At 36.9% G+C, this 23280-nt stretch overlaps 1 protein-coding gene across 1 annotated transcript in view; it reads right to left on the reverse strand.

The window, feature by feature from the left end:
* The window catches only part of STAT4 (signal transducer and activator of transcription 4), a 111929-nt gene that overhangs the window by 25115 nt on the left and 63534 nt on the right, over positions 1 to 23280 (reverse strand). Inside the window, exons 5-14 of the mRNA XM_053598114.1 lie at positions 21695 to 21787; positions 17909 to 17987; positions 14617 to 14702; positions 12440 to 12591; positions 6758 to 6916; positions 5955 to 6047; positions 3312 to 3371; positions 2991 to 3008; positions 2809 to 2902; positions 4 to 48 (exon numbers count right to left, since the gene is read on the reverse strand). Of these exons, the coding sequence (XP_053454089.1) occupies positions 4 to 48; positions 2809 to 2902; positions 2991 to 3008; positions 3312 to 3371; positions 5955 to 6047; positions 6758 to 6916; positions 12440 to 12591; positions 14617 to 14702; positions 17909 to 17987; positions 21695 to 21787 (879 nt within the window). The remainder of the gene's footprint in view (positions 1 to 3; positions 49 to 2808; positions 2903 to 2990; positions 3009 to 3311; positions 3372 to 5954; positions 6048 to 6757; positions 6917 to 12439; positions 12592 to 14616; positions 14703 to 17908; positions 17988 to 21694; positions 21788 to 23280) is intronic.

The raw sequence follows: 23280 nt of genomic DNA on the forward strand, positions 1-23280 counted from the left end.
TACCTCATTTCCTTTACTTCCAGCACTGGACTTCATTTCCTTTGGTTGCTTTGTAAAAAAGAAAGAAAAAATGTTTAGAGGGAGAAGCATTATCAGCTATGTATCAAGTTGCTTGTACTGTTTTAGTCACTGTCTTGGCCACAGATTTGACTTCTAGGAGAGTCACCTAGATGTCATCTACCTTATTGGAACCTGACACAGCTGCCTCGATTTGACGGAGAAGTGCTTCCTGCTCCACCTCCCAGGATGGCACGTTAGAAACTTTCGTTAGATCAGTCAACAGACTGGCAATATCCCTAAGACTAGGGTTTTCAGCTGACACTTTACAAAATAAAAATGGTGCTGGGATCTTTTAAAAGCTATTTAGTACTCTTTTGTGCCTGGAAAGCATCATTTAGCTAAGTTGTGGGCAATGATTCTCAATCCTTATGAAGCCAAGTTTAACGCAGAGGTCTGAGGAAATAAGCAATGGGGCAGTGTGGTCACGTGGCACAGTAAGCTATGAAATGACATTGGAGGGGAAGAATCACGAGAAATATGTGCATTTATGTAGATTAATGAATGGAAAAAAGAAGCAGAAAAAAATTATATGGTGTGTACTATTTTATCCCACTTTTTATCCAAAGTATCTACCTATTATAGAAAAAAAGAACAGGGCGGCGCCTGTGGCTCAGTCGGTAGGGCGCCGGCCCCATATACCCAGGGTGGCGGGTTCAAACCCAGCCCCGGCCAAACTGCAACCAAAAAATAGCCGGGCGTTGTGGCGGGCGCCTGTAGTCCCAGCTGCTTGGGAGGCTGAGGCAAGAGAATCGCTTAAGCCCAGGAGTTGGAGGTTGCTGTGAGCTGTGTGAGGCCACGACACTCTACAGAGGGCCATAAAGTGAGACTCTGTCTCTACAAAGAAAAAAAAAAGAAAAGAAAAAAAGAACAAAAATATAAAAATTAAGATGTTAATAGCATGACCCAAAGCAGTACAGTTATAGGTAATTTTAAATTTTAAAATTCTGTTCCTTTTATTTTTACATTTATTTTTGCATTAAAAAGAAGTTAGTATGTTTAATATAATAAATGTGAAAATGCTTTGCAACTTGAGCACTATAAAAAGTATTTTATATATTGTACCTGCTGAAATAAAGACCTAAGCACTTTGGGGCATGTTCCTTGTTTTTTTCTTTACCCTATAACTTTTGGAGGGAGATAGACATTTCTAAGTTAAGTGTTCTTACTGCTTGGTTATTAAACAAGACCCACTATTGAAAGTTCCTGGATGATGGAATTGAGTCTAACCTAAGAGAGTGCTAAGCACAGGGAAGACTACAATATGTAGCTCTTTCTTACATTTTATTTATTTGACAGTCTCAGACAGGAGGCATTCAACTAATGAATAATCTACTCTTCAATACTGAAAACCAAACAAAATCAAACCAAAAACAAAACCAGCATCAAATTATATCTTTCTGCTAACCTAAATTTTATCTTTCAGAAAGTAGACATTTTGAGATGGAATCAGTGGTCCACCATTTGGTGAGGTATTTGCTAAATTTTAATAAATCAGAGGAGTCATATGTTTCTGGCAAGAAAAGCAGTAGTGTCTTTGGAACTCTCAGAACTATGCCTAGAATTAGAAGGAAGGAAGACAACTCTAGGTCAAGAGGAAGTGGTAAAAACAAGAAGCAACAAGATGAGGCTGGGTCAGAGCTTTCTAGACATGCCACGGTGGACCATGTACAACTGCCGTACTCAGGAGCATACTGTTTCCCCCAGCTGTCTTCCTACAATGAACATGCTTTTAGCCAGACATGTAACTGGATAGCATTCCTTGGGAAGATTTAAAAAATGAAATCAGGAATGCCTGTCTATTATTCTATTATTATGTGAGGGTGTGTGTTTTAAATTGATCTATTCTAGCTGTACATATTTTTGAGGTACATGCAATATTTTGACACAAGAATACAATGTGTAATGATCAAAGCAAGGTTATTGAGATATCCATGACTTCAAACTTTTGTGTTGGGAACATTATAGTTCTTCTAGCTATTTGAAATGTATAATAAATTATTGTTGGCTGTAATCTCCTTACTTGTACTTTTGAATTACTAGAACTTATTCCTTCTATCCAACTGCATTTTTCTTCATCCCTCTTCCCCCCTTCCCTTCTCATCCTCTGGTAATTATCATTCTGCCTCTATGAGATCCACTTGTTTTTAGTTCTCACATGTGAGTGAGAACATGCAATATTTGTTATTTGGTGCCTGGTTTATTTTACTTAACATAATCTCTTCCAGTTCTATTTACATTGCTGCAAATGACAAAATTTCATTCTTATTTATTTATTTAGTTTTTTGAGACAAGGTCTTGCTCTGTTGCCCGGGTTGCAATGCAGTGGTGAAATCATGGCTCACTGCAACCTTGAATTCCTGGGCTTGAGATCCTCCCGCCTTGGCCTCCCCCAAGTGCTGGGATTATGGGAGTAAGCCATCATGCCCAGCATCATGCTTTTTTATGTCTGAATAATATTCCATTGCATAATTCCCATCCAGTATAAGATAAATGAGCTCTGTTACTATCATCAAAGTATACTGACCAACTCCTATGTATTCTTAGGGACTATGTAATCTTTTTGAGCCAAGGTTCAGGGTTCTTTCTATCATTTTAATTCTTCAATGGTAGCATGTTTTATTTCTTAACATGATCCTTTATCTCACAAAAGAAATACTAAAGAATAAAATACACCAAGTTATAGGCCTATTATAAAAATTACCTGTTTGGAAAAAAAAAAAGCCTGTATAATTCTATTGCCAAACTTACCAAATGTCGAAATTCTACTGAGAGGCTCCCATTGGAAGATTCTTCAATAGACATGTCTTTCATATTGGTTCCACAAAGTACAAATCTTCGATTGCTAGACAGGAAATGTCAGCTATTTACATGGTCTCAGGTAAAATATATTTACAAGAACAACAAAAAATTCTAAAAAGTAAATATCTTACCTTAGAGTTGAAACGTTCCTGTAAAATCAAGAAGATTCTTTAAAATGAGTTATTTAATACATCTATAAAAAAACTTTCTATGTTTTTTTTAAAAAGATAGTATATAAAATTTTATTTGAGGTCTTTATGGAAAAATTTGTTAAATTAAGTCTTCATTGAGTTTTGTTAAATATTTGAACTTCAAAGTCAAATATTGGAAGTACATTGATATGTAATGTTTAAGAAGTACATTTAAAAGTTCAAAATTATTCTATAAAATAAGGGCAATTCATAAAAATGGTCTTACATTTTCACATTTCAAAATGAAATTAGAAAACTTACTTGTCAATTGACGCTTTCACCTTTACCTGGTAGTTTAGTTCTGGTAATTTTATAAGCAGTCTAAAAGAGACATTAATAAAGAATCAAAGATAAAAACTAAAAATGTTAAAAGCCTTTTTATATTTAAGATTTAAATATATTTATGGCATGTATAAAAATAAAACTTACATTATCTCCAATTATATGTTAGCATGTTTTAAAAATGTCTGATTTCAGTTTACTTTGCTATGTTACATGTACTAATGCTGATATCGGTCACTTAATATACTGACAAACAATCGCATTAATGTACACAGCTATGATTTAATAAAAAGAAAAAAATATATACTGACAAACATTTGAAAAGTGTTTCCGTATTGCTTTAGTTAATTTGCCAGGTCAGAACAATAGCTACATATTTTGGAAAAAGCCCAAATTTAGGTTAAATGTATAAAGATAAGACAATTGGTTTGTAAGTCTATTAATATAGCCCAGTTTTATCCTCATATAGTAAAAAATGTGTAAGCTTAGTAAAACTAAATGTTTTGACAGTAGCAGTTTAATGGTGAAAATACTAAGAAAGACTAGGCCTCTGGTAGAACATAGAAAATCCAAATTCAAACACATTTGAAATCTTTCAACACACTAAGTATCAGCAAAAAAGTTCATCACTGAAAAAGACCTAACTTCAAACGAACAAATGATTAAAGCTCCAAATAACAATTCCTTTGTTTCCCACTAATGTCAGTCCCTCCTTTAATCTTTTGCTTTCCCCTGCTCCTCAACGCTATGTCCTGTGATGTGCCCTGTCTCTGGGTTCTGGGCAGTTTGGAGTTTACCCTTCGATCACTCTTCATTCATTCATTTACTCGTACGCAGTCATCCCTAACTTCGCTCATTCACTCGGCATGTACTGAGCTCCTCTTATCTACTCAGAGCAGACTTAGATATGGGGAACTGCCAGAGCAAAGGCTGGGGAAGGCAGAAATGTGTACGTGGCTACAACTGAAAGGAAGGAGACCGGCCAGGCAGATGGAATACAGAGTGTGGTGCCAAGCACCTCGTCAGATCATAACCCAAACAAAAGGGTGGGTAGAAGGGGTGAAATTTCTGTCATGTCCTGTACCAGGCACAAGATCGGTTCAGGGCTCCAGTATGTTAAGGACGTAGTCCTTAGTAGTGAGTGGCAAGGAGTAGGTGTCCTCATGTGAAATAAGGGCAGATGTTTTCTCTCCCCACATTCCTTTCTGTCCCGTTCAGAAAGTATGTGATTCATCGTAAGATGCTGACCACTGATACTCGAGTTCCAGGTCACCACTCCTTTTGAATAGAAGGAAGCAAATGATAGAGAGGGGTTTTACCTTGAGTAAAGGATCATCTATCAAGCTGGTGGTGAACAGGGTTCAGAGGAGGAGGATCCAACAGGGAGATGGATGAGGAGGACAGCCCCTGGCAATCAGCTCAAACAACATGCAAGGTGGCGCCCATTCAGGGCCCTCTTCCACACAGAATGTTTTACCGAGCAACCCCTACTCATTTCCCCTCTTGTTCCAGAGAGCATCCTAGACTTAGTTCATCACCTACAGGCATATATATCTCAAGGAGAGGCAGAAGGCCCACCACCTCGCCATTGTTCCCCTCTACTGCTGCTGTCCCTTCACATAGAGATGTGGGAATGAGGAACGAACAACTTTTGAGAAGAACGAAATCGCAAAAAAGAATTTGGCTTCTGTCTTTTCTTTTCAGTTCTTAAATCATGGCACAAAATTCACACATACAAAAAACAATTAAGAATTTTAATTGGAGTTTGTGAAATGCTAACCGAAGACAAATGCTTTCTTGTTAAAAATGTAGTTCCGATAGTGATATATGATCAGGGATCCTATAATGGGACCCTAATTTTCTCTCTGCCATGGCATCACCCCCCGCCCGATTGCATTCATTAGTTTGTGATTTCGGCTTTCCAGAGGTGACCTAGTAATCAGAAATTTAAAACTTTAGGCACTGGAGTTTGAGGCATAATGAAAATCATTGAAAGTAAGAATCCAACTCACTGTTTCAAGCATCATTAGGGAAAAAACTGTATGTTTTGATTGCTCAGGCTAATGAAAACAATCCAACACAGATAAAGCAAACCAATAATAACACAAAAGCCGTGAGTCTTTATATCAGATACATACTACGGATATACAGAAAATTGTGGTGTTGAGAGTTTTTGTAGAAAATCCATTATGCCAGTTACTGGGTAATCGCATTTCCATAAACTATCCCCAATCTCTGTTCACTTCTATCTCTCTCTGCTCCACACTATTTATAAACAGGCCCAGGAAGCCATTATTTCCGTAGTTTTATTCTCCTATCAGCCTCCTCTCTGTCAATTTCTCCTGTCTTCTCTCAAGTCAACCTTTCTAGCAATTAATTTTTCGTGTCCGATACTATGATTTCCTGCTTTCATGCTAATATCCCTCATGTCCTCATCTTCCTTGTCACACTCTTGACAAGTAACAAATAACATTCCTGTGGGTTTTAACCAAAGCTCAGTTCTGGGCACACAGCAGGTGCTTAATAAAGAATAGTTGAATGTAGGTGCAAGGAGAGAAACCAGCCTCGGGTACCCAGCACGTGGCTTCATAAACACCCGAGAGGAGAGAAGGTGCTGCCTACCTTAGTTTCACAGTGAACTGAATGAGGGTTTTAAGTACCAGGGGCCTCTGGGGGTGGGTTGGCATGCAGGGCTGGCGCTCAACCACAAAGGAGCTAGATGAAAAGGAAATAAAGCATGTCATTTGAAAACATTGACAATATTGGCAGCCTGAAAACCACAGAGGCACAGGATGCCTCATAAAGTCCAAATTTTCTACTTTTAGAAGACATCCAAAACCCCATTAAACTCAAATCCTTCCAATGCCTTTTTGTAAATAATTAACAAGAGGTAGGAAAGGATTGCCTAAAGACTGTCCCTAGGTAATAACAGAAAGTAATTCTTAATTGTTATAACTGAGTCATGAATAAAAGCCTCAGTCCATTTTCATCATATTACATGAAAACAGATAGTAAATGTTGTGCAGTTTTTTAGACGGAATATTAGGATTTCTGGCACCCATTAGTATTTTTTCTTTAGACTAGTTTATAAACACAAAAAAAGTTCTCCATCCTTCATCTCTTGGATAGACACTGAAGAAGAAACCCTTCAAAAAAAATCTTTCTAACATGTGAAAACTGAGCTATAGGTGGGCAATTGTGGTTTAGTTGTAGAAAACTGAGTCAGTTTGTGGGAGATGTATTGATAAATAAATAGGGAAGCATAGAAATGTGGGTTCTGAAACTTTCTGGGGTCCCTGGGGCTGCTGGTTTAATAATTCCCTGCCACTCTTTCGCCTAAACACCCAAATCAGGACAGGGTGTCCTCACACCTTCACAGAACTGAGGATGCTGGGAAGTATTTAAATTGGTAACACTTCACTTACTTCTTGAAAAGGTTGTAGATCAAGAAGGTGACTCTTTCTAGCAGGTGAGTTCTTTGCATTGGGATGGGATCACCTTCATATGTCATTTTCGTAGATTGCTCTTCTAATTTCTCCAATTGCCTTCTGAGTTGGAAAAGACTTTCTGCCAATAGTGTAAAGCTATAGAATAGCAAATGAAAATCAGAGATAGTTTTTCCATTTAACAATCAAGCACTTTAACAGCATTTTCAGCATTCGTTAATTTCATTAATTAATTTCATTAATCATCATTTTCTTAGTCATATTTAGCAAATATGAAATTAAGTAATTATTAAATTAAACGAATTACTTAATTTTAATTAAATGTAGTAACAGTTCTTTATTTTTATCTTCCTGACCTATTTTTCTCAACTGTGCATCATATATGCTACATATTTTCAAATATGTGTTCAATTATAGATAAGACATCATTTCTGAAATTTTGTCAACATCTGGAACCAAAACCCTTTTAGTCATATTTTACTGAAGTCTGTTAAGCATATATATGCTAAGAACATGACACTGACTGAAGGACAATGAGGGAATAAATTTAAAACTATGAAATACATGATAGGAAGAATGTTGTATGGAAAAATAATGAAGGAAAAATGTGAAATTGATCTTACCCCCCAATATATTTTTTATAAGCCCTGAGTATTTAGTCTAAGATGAACAATGACTCTCTCTGAAGAAAGGTATATTTGTTTTTATTTTTTTATTTTTTTAATTTTATTTTTTAAATTAAGTCTTTTATACATAGATCATAAATACATTTATGCCAATTGATATGTGTTGATTATTTGTACAGATTGCAGTGCTTACATCATACTAATCAGCATAGCTTTCATCTCATTTACCCATTTATAGCATTAGGACATTTGTGTTCTACACATGATAGATCCAACTTGTACTTGCAATGTGCTCCATAGTTGTGGTCCCCCTACTATCCCCTTCTATCCCACCCTCCTCCTCCCCTTCCCTCCTTCATCATAGCCTAAAGTTGTGTTTCATTTTTTCATACGCAAGTGTGAGTTATTATAAATTGGTTTCACAGTAGTGCTGAGTACATTGGATACTTTTTTCCCTTTCCTGAGATACTTTACTAAGAAGAATATTTTCCAGCTCCATCCACGTAAACATAAAGGAGGTAAAGTTTCCATTTTTTTTACTGCTGCATAATATTCCATGGTATGCAAATACCACAATTAATCCATTCATGGGTCGATGGGCACTTGGGCTTCTTCCATGATTTGGAAATTATGAATTGAGCTGCAATGAACAATCTGGTGCAAGTATCTTTATTGGTCCTTTGGGTATACACCTAGTAGAGGGAATTGCAGAATCGAATAGCAGGTCTACATTTAGATCCCTGAGTGTTCTCCAAACTTCCTTCCAAAAGGAACGTACTAGCTTGCATTCCCACCACCAGTGTAGAAGTGTTCCCTTTTCTCCACATCCAACGCCAACATCTGTTGTTTTGGGATTTTGTTAAATGGGCTACTCTTACTGGAGTTAGATGGTATCTCAGAATGGTTTTGGTTTGCATTTATCCAATGATTAAAGATGATGAGCATTTTTTCATGTGTCTATAGACCGTGCGCCTGTCTTCTTCAGAGAAGCTTCTGTTCATGTCTCTTGCCCACAATGATATGGGATCACTTGTTTTTTTCTTAGTAATAAGTTGGAGTTCTCTGTGGATTCTGGTTATTAGACCTTTGTCAGTAGCATAACTTGAAAAAAATCCTCTCCCATTCTGAGGGTTGTCTATTTGCTTTACTTAGTGTGTTCTCGGCAGTGCAGAAGCTTTTTAATTTGATCAGATCACAGTAATGTATTTTTGATGTTGCTTCAATTGCCTGGGGTGTCTTCCTCATGAAGTATTCCAGGCCAATTTTCTCAAGTGTTTCCCTCCACTCTCTCTAAGGATATTTATAGTTTTATGTCTTAAGTCCTTTAACCAGTGAGAGTCAGTTTTTGTTAGAGGAGAAAGGTGTGGGTCCCATTTCAGTCTTCTACAAGTTGCCAGCCAATTCATCCAGCACCAATTATTGAATAGGGAATCTTTCTCCCAATTTATATTTTTAATAGGCTTATGGAAAATCAAATGACGATAAGTGTCTGGGTTCACCTGTTGGTCTTCAATTCTGTTCTATACATCTACCTCTCTGTTTTTGTACCAGTACCATCCATGCTGTTTTGATCACTATAGATTTATAATAAGAGAATGAAGTCTGGAAGCGTGATTCCTCCCGATTTGTTTTTATTTCTGAGTAATGTCTTGGCTATTCAAAGTTTTTTCTGTTTCCATATAAAACTAAGTACTATTTTTTCCAGGTCTTTAAAATATGAGAGAGGTGCTTTAATAGGGATTGCGTTAAATCTGTAAATTGCTTTAGGTAGTATAGACATTTTAACAATGTTGATTCTTCCCAGCCATGAGTATGGTATATTTTTCCATTTGTTAACATCTTCAGCTATTTCTTTTCTCAGAGTTTCATAGTTCTCTTTATAGAGATCTTTCACATCCTTAGTTAGATACACTCCCAGATATTTCATCTTCTTTGGCACTATTGTAAAGGGAATAGAATCTTTGATTGTTTTTTCCCCTTGACTATTGTTGGTATATATAAAGGCTATAGATTTATGAGTATTAATTTTGTATCCTGAGACATTACTATATTCTTTGATCACTTCCAGGAGTTTTGTAGTTGATTCCCTGGGGTTTTCCAGATATATAATCATATCGTCTGCGAAGAGTGACAATTTGATCTCCTCTGGTCCTATTTGGATCCCCTTGATTGCCTTTTCTTGCCTGATAGTGGTGGCTAAGACTTCCATTACAATGTTAAAAAGCGGTGGAGACAGTGGGCATCCTTGCCTGGTTCTTGATCTGAATGGAAATGTTTTCAATTTTACTCCATTCACTATGATATTGTCTGTGGGTTTGCTGTAGATGACCTCTATCAGTTTAAGAAATGTTCCTTCTATACCTATTTTCTTAAGCGTTCTGATCAAGAAAGGATGCTGGATATTGTCAAAAGCTTTTTCTGCATCAATTGAGAGAATCATATGGTCTTTGTTTTTTAATTTGTTTATGTGATGTATTATATTTATGGATTTATGTATATTAAACCATCCTTGGGACCCTGGGATGAAACCCACCTGATTGTGGTGTATAATTTGTTTGATGTGTTGTTGGATTCTGTTTGCTAGGATCTTATTGAATATTTTTGCATCAATATTCATTAGAGATATTGGTCTATAATTTTCTTTTCTTATTGGGTCCTTTCCTGGTTTGGGTATCAGGGTGATATTTGCTTCATAGAATGAGTTGGGAAGTATTCATTCTTTTTCTATGTTTTGGAAAAGATTAAGTAATATAGGTACTAGTTCCTCTTTAAAGGTTTGGTAGAATTCTGATGTGAAGCCATCTGGTCCCGGGCTTTTCTTTTTGGGGAGATTTTTTTTTATAGTTGATGCTATTTCAGAGCTTGTTATAGGCTTGTTCAACATTTCCACTTCTTTCTGGCTAAGTCTGGGAGGGTGACATGTTTCCAAGTATTGATCTATTTCCTTCATATTTTCATACTTCTAAGAGTAGAGTTTTATGTAGTATTCATTAAGGATTTGCTGAATTTCTGAGGATTCCATTGTTATTTGGCCTTTATCATTTCTGATTGATGAAATTAGGGATTTTACTCTTCTACTTCTGGTTAGGTTAGCTAACGGTTTATCTATTTTATTGACCTTTTCAAAAAACCAACTCTTTGGTTGATCTGTTGTATGATTCTTTTGTTTTCAATTTCATTAAGTTCTGCTCTAATTTTAGTTATTTCTTTTCTTCTGCTGGGTTTAGGATTGGAAAGTTCTTCCTTTTCCAGTTGCTTGAGATTACTCATTAAGTTATTGACTTCCTCTCTTTCTGTTCTCTTGAGGAAGGCTTGCAACACTATAAATTTTCCTCTTAGGACTGCCTTTGCTGTATCCCAGAGGTTCTGATAGTTCGTTTCTTCATTATTGTTTTGTTCCAAAAATTTGGCAATTTCCTTCTTAATCTCGCCTATGACCCAGCTATCATTTAGCATGAGGTTATTTAGTTTCCATGTTTTTGTATGCATGTGGGGATTCCTCTTGTTACTGAGTTCAACTTTTATTCCGTGGTAGTCCGAGAAAATACAAGGAATGATTTCTATTCTTTTAAATTTGCTGAGGTTAGACTTGTAACCTAATATGTGATCAATTTTGGAGGATGATCCGTGGGCTGATGAGAAGAATGTGTATTCGGTTTTGTTAGGATGAAATGTTCTATAGATGTCTATTAGATGCAAATGTTGCATGGTTAAGTTTAATTCTAAAATTTCTTTGCTGAGCTTCTTTTTGGAGTATTTATCCAACACTGCTGGAGGAGTGTTAAAGTCTCCAACAATTATGGTGCTGGGGGAAATCAAATTGCTCATGTCAGTTAGAGTTTGTCTTATAAATTGAGGCACATTCTGGTTGGGTGCATAGATGTTGATAATTGAAATCTCATCATGTTGAGTGTTGCCCTTAACAAATAAGAAGTGACCATCATTGTCTTTTCTTACTTTGATTGGTTTAAAGCCTATTGTATCTGCGAAGAAAGGTATATTTGGAAATGTGTGCACTTGATATCTTCATGGAGTTTTACTCACTGTGCAGTGATCTCACCTCAGAAATGGAGGTGGGGACCAAAGCCAGAAGTCTAAGGAAAAGTAAGATTGAAATGAACGAGGAAGGGACTTTCAACCACATCAGTGGCAGAATGTCTCATCACTCTTGGAAAGTCCATCTGGGCCAGCAATGCTTTCTATTAATATTAAAGTATTCTGCATCTGAGACTGTGGGAAGAGGTGTTGAATCTCTGATGATTTTTAGTATGAACACTATTACCTATTAAGTTTTTTATTGTCCCTTTTATTGTTTATTTTGTTTTCACAACAACAGAGTATGGCAAGGTTAGAGAATCAAAGTATTTTCTCAAGGAAAATCAATGTCTTAAAATTTGGCCAACATAGTTAACAAAATAAGTCACTAAGTTGAAATCACAAAACTAATGTTTAACTTTAAATGCTGTATCTTAAGATACACATTTAAAAAGTCAAGGTATCTATTTTCATAATTTTGAAGCTAGTGCTTCCTTATAACATCCTTAAAGAGGGTGTATTACTGATTTCAAAAAGTTATTTGAGTCTTTTAAAATCGATATCTTGTATGTGAAAATTAAACAATTCTTACACATTCTACAGAAGCTTTGTTTTATTCTGCCCCTGACCCTGCCTGCCCCAGGAATGAGAATAGTGTAAGACACTTATACTATTCTATTGTTTTCAAATAAAGAGATCCCAGCTGCTACTAAGCCATCAATAAGCTGGATTATTGCAGGTGTTGTGGTGGGCACATGTGGTCCCAATTACTCGGGAGGCTGAGGCAAGAGAATCGCCTAAGCCCAGGAGTTGGAGGTTGCTGTGAGCTGTGACACCAGTGCACTCTACTGAGGGTGATAAAGTGAGACTCTGTCTCTGCAAAAAAAAAAAAAAATAATAATAATAATAAGCTGGATTAAGCCTGCGTTCTCTGGCTGAGCCACACTGAGTTTTGTGCTTCCTGTGGTTTTCATTAGAAACGGAAGTCAATTCATCGTACCAGTTCTGAAGCTGGTCGAGCCCGTTGTGGAGGGGACCTCCGATGCAGGCGATTTGCTGCCTCCGCTTCCAGTCCTGCAGCTCTTCCACGAGCATGTTGTTCATTAACAGGTCTGTCTCGTTGACTATCTGTGTCATCTTGCTGAGCGCTTCCTAAAAACAAAGGTGACAGCTGAAGAGATTTCCAGAGGGAACAACCAGAATCACTCAGAATTCGGCTTACAAAACAATTTGACCTGGGAGATAAAGGCTTGCTTAAAATTTTGACCAAATGCAAAGGAAAATGATGACAGTTTAATATTCTCCTGAGTGTGTTTCAAATCTGGTAGTTTTCAAATCTGGCAGTCATAAAACTGTGCATTTGCTCTTTAAAAAGATGTTTATAAATTTAATTTTTTAAAACAAATAGGGCTAAACATTTATTTGAAAATGACTACAATTTCAGAATTTCTGTGCAATTTTTATTAGAACCTGGACGTGGGAGGCATGATGGGGAAGGCATCAGAAGATGTGAATCTCAGTCCTGGCTTGGTTAAAAGCTGCACGGATGTGGACAAAGCATTTAATCTTGCTGAAATGTCGTCTTTTCATTTATACAATCAAGGGGATTGACTGAATTATTTTCAAAGTTCCTTCTCTCCTTAAAATTTTATTTATAGCCTCCCCGGAAAGAAGTATGGAGACTCCTCAAAGAACTCAAATTAGACCTCCCTTTTCACCTACAATCCCAATAGTAGGCATCTATCCAGAAGAAAAAAAAATCATTTTATGATAAGGACATTTGTGGTAGCCTGTTTATCACAGCTCAATTTACAATAGCCGAGATGTTGAAACAACCTAAATTCCCATTAATTCAAGAATGGATTAACAAATTGTGGTACATGCACACCATGGACTACTATTCAGCCATTAAAAACATGGTGACTTCACCTCTTTTGTAATAACCTGGATGGAATTGAAACATACTCTTCTTAGTAAAGTATTACAAGAATAGAAAAGCAATTATCCAATGTACTCAATACTCAATGAAGCCAGTAGATGATCTAAGGCATGCCCACCTAGGAGGAACACTCATTTCAAGTTGGGGGGAGGAGTAACAAGAGATGAGGAGGGAGGTAGGGTGCTCCCACTGAGTGGGCATGGTGTAGGGTGTTTGGCACACTATTTTAGTGCAAGTCATAACCACAAGAGGGACTCTACCTAACATTTTGACTTGGTAGGTTGTAACCTCACATTAACCTGAAATAAAGAAAAACAATTATTTCTAAAGTAGAATAAGATGCCAGTTATAAAATGTGTAGCCTAGATTTATTGTGCATAAAAACATTGTTGGATTAAATTACTGGCATACTTAAAACCTGTTATATAACTGTTTATAGTTAATTCAGGGTGAAAATAAATTTTATACTTGTTTGTGCTCATACCAATTTCTATACAAAAAAATAAAGCCAGACTTTTAGAAATGAAGTATTGATTTATCAGTGACTGGCTAAATTTCAATTTCCTTTATTTTATTTTTTTTTTTTTTTGCCATTTGACACATTTTTATCACAGTGGTTAACATAGCCTTTCCGGCGTTATCTCAGTTACTGTGCCAAAACATTTACATTCTACATTTACCAATTTCGGAAAGGAAATTGAAATAGGGATGTTGCCCTCTTTAAAAATATTTCATTGAGCCAGAAAAATGTTCTTCTCCTTGGGAGGCAATTAACTGAGTATGTCCAATTGCCAATGCACTATTCTAAAATTTAGGAAATTGCTTAACATAATGTCATTTCTCAGGGTAGAAACTTATTTGAAAAACTTATTTTTTCAGTAGTCATCAAGTATTATTTTAATTATATATGTGTGGAACCTGTCTCGGCTCATTAAGTATAGGAACTAAAACAGTCAGCAATAGTGACAAATAAAAATTGGGTAAAATGTCTATCTTGAGATTAATGTTAGCTATAGCAGATGCATCACACAAGCAAGATAGGCAGGCTTTAGAGAATCTTTGCAAACTCAGGAGGAGAAGCATGGCAAACAGCATGGGACGGTTCCTAGAAACATTACTGTTTATTCATTCAGTGTAAACGGAACTGATAAAATCTAAGAATTTGATGTTTTTCAGTAGGACTGAGTTTAGGAAAAGGAGAGAATAAGCAAACATCCAAATGACAGTTCTTCACTAACCTTTCTCTTAAAGTCGAGGCTGTTAAGCATTTCTTGCAGTGTCAAAACTTCCTGATTCATCAAGACACTATTCTTGTCACTCTGATCTGCAAAGGAAAAGGGATCAGATGGAGAGTCCCTTTGACAGAGTCAAACCTGTCTGTTCTGGAAAGTTCTGTCAATCTCAAACTGCCATCCTACACCATTCCTGGCCAGAGGAGGGACCTGTGTGGTAGGAGACAGATGGAGTCTGAGGAGTTGAGTTTTGAAGTTCCTGCCTGCTCATTTTTGCCAGGAAGAATTATATGCAAACACGCTGAAAAGGGTCTCTTTATCTTACAGACCTTTAGGGAAGAACATTCTTCACTCAGTGTTCTTTTATTGATGGTGGAGGGAGGAGGTAGAGTTACTGTAAATACATTTCTCACTGGTAGCTCTACATTAAAGATGGCCCTGGGTGTCCAAAACAAAGGGACAGGTGCCTCTCTCTGTGCCCAGGATTAAGTCACATTTGACTCTTTCTGCTCCTTTACCCACACCGCCCGGCTCTATTTGCACTGAGGAATTAGAAGAAACTGTTTGGCAGAGTTATAGCTTTGTTTGGTCTCATGAAGCATAAAGACTAAGTCCTTATCTTTCCCTTTTTCTTTGCAAAATGGGCTAGAAGTGAGAGTTCCAAATTAAGGAAAACATCTGTCTGAAACAAAAAAAGATACTCCTTCAATGGAAAGACATGCCATAAACAAACATTATATTAATTTGAACAGTAAACTTTATTGATATATATAGTGTTGGGTCTCAGAAAATAATAACCCCAAGTAATGGAATTATTTATCCGTTATTATTAGCCTCGAGGCCTCTCCTCTCAATCCCCTGAATCTCCCAGGATGAAACTGTTCTATGGTGTTCTCTCATCTACCTAGAGATCAGACCCCCAAAGAGGAACGTAATTGCCTTTGACTCCTTAAACTTTCATTAACCAGAAATTAAAACTCATACCAGGAAGAGAGGAAGAGATTGAAAATTAAGCACCACACCTTCCTCCAGCCCAGACAAACTTTGTCCCATTCAATTCTTAACAAGAATTAACTAACCACAATTACTCTTACACTGACTCATTCGCTCTTACACCTCCCATCTCCCTTTCTCTTATTATAAAGGTAAACAAGCATAGCACCCCACTGGTTATTGGTAATTATTATCGGCATGCTATGCCCGTTCCTCCTATTGATCTCCTTTTGTCAGTTCATTTTCAACGAACCTTCACAAGATGAGGGAGAGGCTTTCCCTCTTTGGCCCTGTGAGAGCAAGTGACTGTATTAACCACTAATGTCCATGCAAAATGAAGGTTGGGGATGCGATCTGACTTGTGTAATTGTGCAAAAGAGGGTCAAGAGCAACCTGTGGAAATTTCTCTTCAAAATAGTCCTACTCTCCAGGAACTTTTTCCTTGCTATAGTTACTTGAAAATTCACTACCTCCCAGATCCCATACATGGCAAAATTGTACTTATGTAGCATTTTGTCTACCAAAAACTTCTTTAGCTAATACTTTCTGGTTTTCAGCAGCCAGGATACTGTAACTTGTTTCCCTTGTGTTGTTTATTTCACTCATGCCAGGATGGGACAAACAAAATGAATACTTGTTCATTTAAGTGATAAAAATAATCATATTCTTCATAATTGAGCATGAAGCACTAAAAAATTTATAGTGACTCAAATTGTAACACATTAAGTTTAAAATTTTATTGTTCAGTGTATTTTGTTAATTTCTATTTGTTATTTCTATTTCTATTGTTGACATGTGATGTTTAGGATGAGGCTGCCTTCAATAAATCATACTGCTTGATTAAATTTTCTGTCACTCTAAACCCTCTTAGGATCACAGACCCAGTGGAGAATCCGATGAAACTCATGACTATGCCATTTCTTTCAAAGGAAGAAATTGTACATGCACATAATTCTGAACATTGTGATTAATGTTTCCTGCAAGTCAAGGTACCCTAAAGATTCCAGGAGAACATGAAACACCTCACTTTTCACTTATGAAAAGTTAAACATGTGATCACAATTATTCATACTTCTTTCGAGATACATTTGAAGCTAATATTATAATAAAGATGATTGTGTAAATGAAAGGCTTATTTCTAATTTATTTTAAAAATTATTTTGGAATAATGTTGGAATTAGAGACAGGTTGCACAGCGTTCTCTCTCTCATGTCCGTCTTCTATCTTCCCCCATTCTCTTATGTAAGCATTGTACAAGGATCAAAACTAGTGAATTAGTATCGGCACAATCCTATCTACCACCTGATCTAGACCTGGAAATCTAGAATTTTGCCAATTGTCCCCTAATAATGACACACTTTAAAATATCAATCCATTTTTACTTGTAAATCTAAGGTCTTGGAGATATTCTCACGATTTCTCTCCATTCCTTAAAACCAGTTGTAAACAATATCAATATTTAACCACAGAAAAATGGTCAAATAAATCGCAACGTCCATACATTTTGACATTTATACAATTATTGAAATTGTGTTTTGGGAGAGTTTTTGATATGAGGAAATATTTAAAATTTAAAAATGCTGGACACAACGCTATATACTTGTACAAGATGATCTCATTTTTGAAAATAAGTAAATAGATATGTACGTATGTGAACATATGGGAAAAATGCTGGGAGAAATACATTTTGACAATGTTTACCTATAGAATACATTTCATGTAATTTTTATTGTTTCAATGCTTTTGACTATTTTTCTATGAAGCCCATTTCTACTTTATAATTTTAGAAAGTTATATTTTAAAAAATCTACCTAGGGATCATATTAGTAATCCTCTGATCATGTTAGGCAATTATTATGACTTTTGTTTTTATGATAATGATATTTTGATTCTGTGGGGGTTTTTTGGCAAATGATGAAGAAGAGGTGATTTCTCATGCAGTTTGTAATTTACTTTGAATTGATTGGTTAAAAAAACACATATGCAGTATTATGTTATTTATATGGAGTGGGAAAGGAAGAAGCAAAATAAGAAAAAAACTCCTTGCATTTCTCTAGGCTCACCTAGGAAAGTAGATCAAATGTATTTGCCAATTCTGTCAGTAAAGAAGAAACCCTGGTTGGGCAGCGCCTGTGGCTCAAAGGAGTAGGGCGCCGGCCTCATATACTGGAGGTGGCGGGTTTAAACCTGGCCCCGGCCAAAAAAAAGAAAAACTGAAAAAAAAAACAAAAGAAGAAGAAGAAGAAACCCTGGTCCTGCTGCCTTTTTGGGCCTATATAGAATTATAAGGTAAAACAAAACTTACCCATGGTCTGAATTGTTTTGTACCTGTAGTCAAATTCATCTTGCAGGTCTTCTAAGTATTTGGTGTCTTGTTCTGTCATCTTTTCACAAAAGAAAACATGACTTACTCTGCTGTTACAATTAGGTATTTTCAGACACACTGTTTGGTGCTCCCCTCTCTAACAGGGAAGACGGTAGTGAGCCCACACCTCTGAAGAGCTGATGCCCATGGCAGGTGCGCAGCGCTGGGAGAACCAGCTTGAACCTACTCTTCCCACTATCATCTCTTTCTGCTTGACTGGAAATCGTTCAGCATCTTATCTCTTATTTCTCAATTAGATCCAAATGATGCTTTTTATATAATCTCTTTTTATTGGAGAATACAGATATTTTTGTCCTTTTACCAGGGCTGAGTAGTTTTATGTAATTGTATTAATATATCAGTTCTCACTTTTTGCTTAAATCTCCATTCAAGTATGCTGTAGTTTAAGACAATTCAGCCTAAATACTTTTTTTCTTTCTACTACTTAAAATAGATCTATGTTTTGTCTATATCTCTTGTTTGTTTCTGCCTTGGAGATTTTTACTTTGCTTTTTTCCAAACCTGGTGATGCTTTGCTGCTCACCCGTAACAGCTATTAAATGTCAAGATCTGGGCTAAAGGCGTTTCTTATATTACCTCAGTTAGTCCTCACAACAACCCTGAAGTGGGCTATCCTCACCTTTGCAGAGGAAGAAGCAGAGGCTTACAGATGTGAAGTAACTTACTTGTCCAAGGTCACACAAGTAGGGTGTCTGGGGGAAGACTGGCAGTCTGACCCTGACCCCCAACCCTAGCCAGACCCACTGCTTCCTCGATTTCAAACCACACTGCACTTCCTTTTCTTCTCAGAAAGTTTAACTTTCAACTGCTTTTTTATTCCAAGATGTCTTCTCTAAGAAAACATACATCTACCCCCAATTTCTTCCTCCAGAAATTCCAAATTTTAGCCAGCTAAATTATACTAAGCAAAGTATCCAATTTGGGGTATAAGAGTCTGAACTAGTCTCTCAACTCTAGGACTTATTAGCTATATGATCTTGGGCAGATAGATGTCCCTGCATTTTAGATTCTTCATCTGTAAAATGGGTGGTGGGGTGGGGAACGAGGATCACGGTGTCTATCTTGTGGAGTTGTGATGTGGGTCACATGAGCTAAACTGCTTAAAATAGTTTAATACAGATACACGCTTCATAAGCATTAGCTGTGATTACTCTTCTCATCCCAGTTTGTTATCTAAAATAACTTCTCTATATTTATAAACCTCAGGAAAGAAACAAAGTAACAGGATTGACTACATGGTGTGTCCTCTCCCCATCCACCGTAGTAACAGCTACCAATTTCTGAGCAACCTGTGCTGTGCCAATGTATGCACTGTCCTGTCAGAAATCTGCAAAGTAATTTATTTCCATTTTTCATGAGAAGAAACTGAAGGTCATTGTCATACAGTAGTAAATACTTAAGCTAGAGTTCAAATTCAGTCTAGTCTAGCTTCAAAGCCTCTTTCTGTTCACTGCACCCCGGTACCCCTTTAAAGTACCATTTCACTTTAATGGTAAATGTCTGGAGGACAAAGATCTGCGGTAAGCTATGGGCAATTAAAAGTCAGGGAACCCACAGGCATCAGGAAATGTAACTAAATAATATAGTTTTAAAGCAGAGATATGCTGGGGTCCTATCTCTTGATTTCAAAATTCATCAAAATCTGAAAGAAGGCAACACTTTGTGGATTCCTTGTAATGAAAAGCATGTTAAACCAATGCCATACCCCTACAATGTCAATGTTAAATTAAAAGACTTTCAGACTGGACTGTCTTCAGTAATTGCAAAATGTCACAACACCCAGCAATAACCTTTGAAAGTTCTCCAGAAGGTCTGGGAATCCTTACAGGCATGCCCCATTCCAAACCATTCCACAGAGAAACTGAGGCTTTGGCATAAGGGAGGGATGTGAATTGATTGAAAAGTGCTGCTTTGTCTAAACGTTAGGCCACACTTCCTGGATAGGAATCAGATATGTGGAATTTATTGAGGGAATGCTCTCAGGAGAAAGGACACACAGGACGGGGATCGGGAAGGGGTTAGAGCTAAGCAGGCGTGTGGTTTGTGCTGGCGTCTAACTTCAGTTAGATTCCATAAAGGACCCAGGAACATGAGCTGCACCACAGAGCTAACCCATGTCAGGGAAGGGGTCTGGCCTTTTCTGTCCGCCCTCTCCGTGTCACTGTGTCACTCAGTCATTGTCTGAAGGCAGCCAAAGCCTCTCTGTAGACACAGTTCTCCAGAGACGCCATCGGCAGCCAGTACTCACAGCCACTGGGGATCAGTGTGCAGCCTGGAGAAATGTGGTCCAGGCTCCAGAAGGTGAATGGGCCCTTGCTGGATCACACTTCTCAAGAATTTTGAAAGAACTGATGCTGGCTGCAAACCCAGCTGTGCACTTGACTGATGTGCTTAGGTATTCTTACTAGAGTAGAACAATCATCTTCTGCCTTTACACACAAGTCAGCACGGGCCTTGGTTTAACATGATGCGCCAAGGCATTTTGTCTTTGGTCCGTCTGAGAACCTATTCTTTCTTGCAACAGAGTATGAGGAGACTTTTGTATGCATGTTTTACATGTTATGGAAGATCACGAAATCAAAGTCTGAAAATAAATGCTCAGAAATATTGTTATTTAAAGCCTCTGCCTACTGTTCAGACAATGATATGGGGCAGTTAATCTTTAAATATCTATAGTTTATTAAATTTTATGAAATTATTATTTTTGTAAACAGCAAGGAAATGAATGCTATGTAAGTTCTAGAAAGGAAATTAATGTTCCTTTTTATATATAACATGGGGAAAAATTAGTTTTATTTAAGACATCAAAGATGTCTTATTTAAGTCTTATTGAAGACATTAACGATAATAAATCTTTAGCCAGACTGATTAGGGAAAAAAGAAAAACACCAAAATTCACTAATATTAAATGAGAGATGTGATAGCACTACAAGTTTTGCAGATATTTAAAGGATAACAAAGGAATATTCCAAACATGTTTATGCCAAATAGAGACAGATGAAATGAATGCACTTCTTGAAAGCTCACTTAGGAAGAAATGGATAGGCTGGGCATGGTGGCTCCCGCCTGTAATTCTAGAACTCTGGGAGGCCAAGGTGGGTGGATTGCTTGAGCTCAGGAGTTCAGAGACCAGCTTGAACAAGAGTGAGATCCTGTCTCTACTAAAAATAGAAAAACTAGCCAGGTGTCATGGTGGGCACCTATAGTCCCAGCTACTCAGGAGGTCAAGGCAAGAGGATTGCTTGAGTCCAAGAGTTTGAGAGCTAGGTGTGGCATGTTGGCCCTGCACACCAGGGACAGCAGGCTTGAACCTCACCTGAGCCTGATTAACAAAAAAAAAAAAAAGAAAGAAAGAAACGAAAAAAGGATGCCAAGAGTTTGAGTTTATGGTAAGCTATGATGATCCCACAGAACTCTACCCAGGGCAACAAAGTGACACTCTGTTTCCAAATTAAAAAAAAAGAAAAGTTACTAAAAAAGAAGAAATAATACGAATAATCCTTTATCAAAAAAGTTTAAATTGGAATTAAAAAGCTTCCCACAAAGAAATTTTCTTTTATATAAACATAGCGTGTGAGAGGTATATCTTGTTAATAAGCCTCCCTAAGATCTCTGTGCTCACTCTCTCTGGGCCCGCAGGAGGGTGGTGCACAGTCCCTCAGGGGTGGGAGCGAGCCTGTCTAGGTGCCTATGGGAATCACTCACCTGCACACTGTTTTTAATGGCAGCCACCTTGTGCTCTACATTCCTCTGTCTTTCTGAAACTGAAGAACTTTGTAAGGATTTCTCCAGAGGTCCCTGGAAAAAGAACATCTTGAAATTTCATTGGTGTTGAAAAAACATGTTTATGATGAATGGAATGTATCCTATGCATAGTATATAATTTGAACTAAAATTTGGATCAATGAGATAGAGAATACTTCACAGACATTAAAAATCATGCTGTAGAAGAAATATTTATGACATAATATAAATAGAGTTAAATTTTAAGGGATAGGACAGATTATGAAAATACCATATATAAGATGTACATTATTTGTACATGTATATAAGCGTGTGTATGTATTTGCAAATATACGGCTGTATAGACATAGAAGCTCAAATCCATAAGATTGGAAGAAAGCACACACCAATATGTTGTCAGTGTGTTAGGAATAGTGAAATTGCAGGTAATTTTATGATTTAAAAATGTTGTTCCTAATTTTCTGTAACAAATCTATATTATTTGATATTTCACAAAACCCAATACATGTAATTTAAAAATTGGTATAGTGAAACCACATAAAGCCTAAATTTAGAATTGGGGATGTTGACTATGTAGGATGAGATTTATTTTACTCTAGAACATAAAGAGTTTACTAAAGAAAATGTAAAAATGTTAGCCTGAAGCTGAAAGGCAGCTTTTCCAAGCATACTCCTTGGTCATGCTAGTAACCTGACAAGGAGTGTGTGCCTACTATACAAACGTCTATGGATATACAGAGATGAGAGTTAGAAATGTAAGTTTAGTTGGGCAGGAAGCTATGGTTGGAAACACAATGACTCAACTAAAATCCACAGCCTATGGGGAAAGGGAGGGAAGGGGGTGGGGGAGGAAGGGTGGAGGGAGGGTAATTGCTGGGACCACACCTATGGTACATCTTACAAGGGTACATGTGAAACTTACTAAATGTAGAATATAAATGTCTTAACACAATAACTAAGAAAAAGTCAGAAAGGCTATGTTAACCAGTTTGATGAAAATTTTGCCATTTGTATATAAAATCAGCGCATGGTACCCCATGATTGCATTAATGTACACAGCTATGATTTAATAAAAAAAAAAGATTACTGAATAAAAGGAATTTAAAAGAAAAAAAATAAAATCTACAGCCAATCAGAGGAGGAATCTCTAGTAGCACGCACATCCTTGACTGGAACCGGTGTCCTTCAACTACATCATGTTCTTTAAATTGGTAAAGCCTTTATGATGTTCTCTCTCATTTCTGCCTTCATTATTTGTCTATCTACTTGGAATTTAAAAATCCAGTCCTTTTGTGGTAGAATATGGTGCTGGCAAATTATCTTCAGAGTGACGTCAATGAGCATATACTTAAACGCTTAGATTCCACTGACATTTTAAGGAAACAACACACTCACAAGTGACTAGAGATAAAAGGGCTATAAAAAGGGACAACTAAAAATATACGTGAGAATATCATATATTTGTAATAGCATCTTAATTTTTACTGCAAAAGCACTGAAGCAAACAATATATACTGAAACTTACTATATTTTTAAAGTTAAGAAAC

This window comes from Nycticebus coucang, chromosome 7 (genome assembly GCF_027406575.1).
Source record: "Nycticebus coucang isolate mNycCou1 chromosome 7, mNycCou1.pri, whole genome shotgun sequence".
NCBI lineage: Eukaryota > Metazoa > Chordata > Mammalia > Primates > Lorisidae > Nycticebus > Nycticebus coucang.